This window comes from Pteropus alecto, unplaced genomic scaffold, assembly GCF_000325575.1.
Source record: "Pteropus alecto unplaced genomic scaffold, ASM32557v1 scaffold196, whole genome shotgun sequence".
Lineage (NCBI taxonomy): Eukaryota > Metazoa > Chordata > Mammalia > Chiroptera > Pteropodidae > Pteropus > Pteropus alecto.
Window position 1 is genome coordinate 1,308,428 of NW_006439717.1, and position 4,848 is coordinate 1,313,275.

The window sequence follows — 4,848 nt, forward strand, 5'->3', positions numbered from 1 at the left end:
GGTGGCCGAGGTGCAGAGACCCAGAGCAAAAAGAAGGTAGGGTAGGCCTACTAAGGGAAAACATTGCATGGGGGTACTCACAGGCTAGGGTGCTAATTTGGGGTCTCCTTTAGTCCTGGGCCACAGCCCAAAAAGACAGAGGATGTGAATATGGATAGCTGATTTGGATACAACCACCACTGCTTCCCACAGGGAAGACATCTTTGGCACATCAGTTTGTGGAGGGCAAGTTCTTGGAACGCTATGATCCTACAGTGGAGAATAGTGAGTGGACTTCTCCCTAGGGGTGGGACAGGGAGGGCTTGGGTGCCCCACTAGACTCCATAATCTGGGATTTTCCTGATGTCAAGTGGATGATTTAATTTGACGATTTAATTAGACATTAAATCTAATCTCTTCTCTAACAATCCTGTTCTATGAGTGGAGCTAGAGGTGTGGATTTTGCAAGGTATTGAGTCCAAGATGTAGACAATAAGAACCTTAACATTGTCTCTCTAGTTTCCTGGAGAGCTCCCTGGATCTGGTCCATCTATGTCACCCATAGGGTTAAGAATGTATGGGGACATACATTGCTAGCTCTACAAGGCACCTCACAGTCAAGTTTTCTTTTCTTTTCAGCTTACAGCAAGATAGTGACTCTTGGCAAAGATGAGTTTCACCTACACCTGGTGGACACAGCAGGGCAGGTACTAGTTTGGGGTAGGGTATTTAAATGTGACGACAGTTCAGTTCTGGGAGATGAAGCCTGACAGCTTCTGTGGCTTATCTGTAAAGCAATATTAAAAGAAAAGCATTTTAGCATCTAGTAGAGTACAGCACTCATTGGAGCTACTCTATAAATGTTGAATAGAAGTAACTGGAGTAGGGAGTGTCCCAGGGAGGGTTCTCAAGATACAGCCCACCAACCTTTGCTATCTGAGTGTTGTGGGTCTAGGTATTGATCCACAATACCTGATGTTTCTATTTCTTGTCAGGATGAGTACAGCATTCTGCCTTATTCATTCATCATTGGGGTCCATGGTTATGTTCTTGTGTATTCTGTCACATCTCTGCATAGGTAAGTGACCAAGGTTGTGAGTGGGGGACTTTCGAGGATCTGAGAGCTGTCCCAGAATAAGGTTATAGCTCTGTTTCTTGTGTTTCAAGCTTCCAAGTCATTGAGAGTCTGTACCAAAAGCTACATGAAGGCCATGGGAAAACTCGGTAAGTGGGCCTGGGAGATAGAGACATAGTGTGGACTCGAGGGCATGGGAGAGAGCAGAGGAGGAATATTAGTCTAAATTAGGGAAGAAACTGGGACATAGATCCTGTCTGATGTGAGTTGTCCAGCCCTGATGTGGTGGAGGCTGGGGTCCTGTAGTAACTGTTGTTTCCTCACAGGCTGATGTGAGTTGTTCCAGCCCTGATGTGGTGGAGGCTGGGGTCCTGTAGTAACTGTTGTTTCCTCACAGGCTGCCAGTGGTGCTGGTGGGGAACAAGGCAGATCTCTCTCCAAACAGGTATGGAAATCTCTGCAGCTCAAGGTGAAGGAAAGTGACCTGGGCTAGGAATCAGTCAGACTCTAGTACTGGCTCTGCCACTGACTTGACAAGTCATTTCACCTCTTTTCATTTCTAACTTGAAGGTTAGAAAGACAAGATAACCCTTCTACTGCAAAACCTATAATTTCATATTTCAAGCCTCAGTGCTGGGCTTGTTTTACTATGTTTTCTCTTTCTGAACCTTGGAATTGGGATAGAACAAGTTTAGAGTCTATAAAGATTTTGCAGAGAACATGAGATGTTGCTGTCTTCCATCTCCATGTGGCAAATTTGTTTCCAGGGAGGTCCAGGCAATTGAAGGGAAGAAGCTAGCAGAATCTTGGGGTGCCACATTTATGGAGTCATCTGCTCGAGAGAATCAGGTAATGGGCTTGAGGATTAGGAAGATGATGGGGGTGGCAGTGTTTTTCTTATGGCTCTGTTTGGTGTTGGGGATGGTGGGAGAGTAGGGTATTCACCTCAGAGCTGGGTGGTGTTATTGGCAGTGAACTGACTTTTTTTGCCCTGAATCTCTATCTCTTGCAGTTGACTCAAGGCATCTTCACCAAAGTCATTCAGGAGATTGCCCGTGTAGAGAATTCCTATGGGCAGGAGCGCCGCTGCCATCTCATGTGAGCCTTCAGGCATGGGGTAGCTGCCTTGATTCTGCTCCTGGCACTTGCCAGGCTCCAGTGGGGGCAAGTCCTCAGGACTTCACGGGTATGGTTGCCAGCTGTGTTCCTGGACCTCTCGGGACACAATATGGTACCCTCATGTTTGCACACTTTCCCCAGGCTCCAATGGCCTGGTTGTCAATGTTTACAAAGGGGCAAGGATGTCTCATCGGCACTAGCCTCAGCCCTCTGTTTTTGCTAAATGAACTCTTATAACCTGCAGGGTTGTGATATGAGTCCTGGGCATTGTTTATTCAGGACCCAGTCTGCTATGTAGGTTTTGGGTATTGGCTGGGTGAAGGGAGTTGGGGACTCAAGTGGAGCTGGCTCCCTGGAGTGAGAATGTATATATGCAAATAAACTGAGAAATCTTTTTGTCATTGACTTCTCTGTATATGGGGAGCTCAGGGCTGATATTTCCTTTTCCAAGGAGTGATGAGAATGGTCTTTGGTGGGCTAATTTATTTTTTCCTATCTCGTTCCTATTCCTTAGTCCTTACTTATTCAGGACCATTACCCTAAGACTTACTACTTGCCTTTCCCAACTCTTTTCTACTGGATTCTCCCTATACAGGTACCTGTTGGCTGCCACTCCCATCCAAGTTTGTAGCCTCTCACCAGCCCCTTAACTACAGAAACACCACCCTCTAGTGGCCAGCTGCCACTTGCTGACCTAGCTTCTTTCCTGGGCATTGGCATTTGCGGGAAGTCAGAGGGTAGGATTTGAAGAAGAGGAAGGAAGCCTCTCATTCATAATGACATAAGAATTGAGGAATGTAGAGGCAAGGACTAAACTGTTTTGAAGATTTTGTCTTTCTAAGAGAGTTGAGTAAAGAAATAATCCTCTGCTATGTATCAATCCCCTTGTATACCCGTCTCCAATGCCTTTCATTAAAATGGATTTTCCTTGTTCTTTTCATACTTTTGGTGACCTTTTCTTACTTTTTACACCTTTGGAGTTGTGCTCCCTTTTTAGGTGGTAAGGCTATTGCTTCTTATTGACCGACCTCAATAGGAAGACGGATATTTCATTTAGGAAAGTTTGGTCCTATATACCTCTAGTTTCTGTGTCCCCTCACCCCTGCCCTTACTTCCCACCAGCCCTAGGACCTACTTGGCCAAACACCTCCAAGGATTTACCTGAATGGTATCCTTCACAAGGAGGGCATAGACATCTGCCAACTGGGGGAAACTAAGGTATTCTTGTCAATGCACTTAGTTGGGGAGGATGGACAAAATCTAGGTATGATTTTTAGCTGTGACCTTGTCAGTGTCTGGTTCCAGGATAGTTGGACTTACAGTTGGGGATGACTATCATGCTGGTTTTCAAAAGTCCTGCCAACTGCTTTTGCATCTCTTATCCAGAATCTAAAAAGAAATAAGGGCTACTGGAAGCAGCTGACTCCAAAAAGCAATCTCAGTGGTTTAGGAGTCTCTTTAGGGTTGTTACCACCCTCTCTCCTTACATTAAAATTAGGTCCTTTTGCACATCTGACCTGGAATACTCATTATAGGTACCTATTCCCCTGCTGCCATTTCCGTGAAGTCTGGGAATAGACTTACAAATGTCTGAGGTTTTCTAGAAGTGTATGGAGCAATCTCAAGGTCTGATAGCAGTACAGTGGTGAATGGCTGCATTGTAATAGTTACACTTTGCTGTCTAAACTTGAGCAGTCACTTAACCTCTTTGAGCTTCAGATTCTCTTATGAAGTATAGTTCAACTTTCATAGGGATGAGGTGAGAGTTAAACTGAGGTAATATATGAAATACTTAGCATAGTTCCTCATACATAACAAACCCTTAAGAAATGGTGGTGGTTGTGTTACTGGAGGTCTTTCTGGTGAAAGTTTACCTCCTTGCCTTTGGGTGCAGAAAGTAGGGAGGGGCCATCCATTTTCCAACTTCTATCTCTTGGTTTACTTATTCCATTATAGCTGGGACAGGTATGGGGTCACCGCTGGAATTTTTTGCTGAAATTGACCTTAGTGGTCAGTTCAGGGAACATGATGTCAGTATGTGTCTAGCACAGGACACACCTAGTCCTGATCCCTCATGACTCTGGCTAGTAGGGATTCGGTCTCCTTTACTGTTCAATATGGAAGCCACAAGTCACATATGGCTGTTTGTTTAATTTAGTATTAAAACTGAATAAAAAGTTTCTTAGTTGCACCACCTATATTTCAAAGTGCTCAATAGCTACATGTAGCTAAGTGATATTAGACAGTGTAGCTACAGTGCATATTAGATAGTGTAGCTATAGTGCATATTAGATAGTGTAGCTATCCGTCATTGTAGAAAGTTCTATTGGACAGTACGGTAAACCTTTTCCCACAAAATTGGCCCTGCACCTGATTTGCCTGCCTCTTTCTCCATATCTTCATTTAAAAAAAAAAAATATATATATATATATATACATATGTATATATATACATACATATATATACATATATATATGTATGTATATATATACATATGTATATATATACATACATATATATACATATACACACACACATATATATATAAACCTAGGAAAAACATGGCCATTGGTTGAATCATGGCTCTCTCCTCACTAGATGTTCGTTGGGCAATTTTAGTCTCAATCTTGTCATCTGCAATATGGACATAATTCCACATAATTCATAACGAGGGT

The 4,848-nt window shown here is 43.5% G+C and overlaps 1 protein-coding gene across 3 annotated transcripts in view; it reads left to right on the top strand.

The window, feature by feature from the left end:
- The window catches only part of RHEBL1 (RHEB like 1), a 3,789-nt gene extending 676 nt beyond the window's left edge, over nt 1-3,113 (top strand). The window contains exons 2-9 of one of the 3 annotated variants that reach the window (XM_015593159.2): nt 193-264; nt 619-686; nt 975-1,057; nt 1,147-1,203; nt 1,452-1,499; nt 1,822-1,903; nt 2,067-2,152; nt 2,769-3,113. In XM_015593159.2, coding sequence (XP_015448645.1) covers nt 193-264; nt 619-686; nt 975-1,057; nt 1,147-1,203; nt 1,452-1,499; nt 1,822-1,903; nt 2,067-2,152; nt 2,769-2,823 — 551 coding nt within the window. In that variant the 3' untranslated portion in view covers nt 2,824-3,113. Of the gene's footprint in view, nt 1-192; nt 265-618; nt 687-974; nt 1,058-1,146; nt 1,204-1,451; nt 1,500-1,821; nt 1,904-2,066 lie in introns of all 3 variants that reach the window. The other 2 variants (XM_006916816.3, XM_025050309.1) reach the window with 2 other exon arrangements.
- The last annotated feature ends 1,735 nt before the right edge of the window (nt 3,114-4,848 follow it).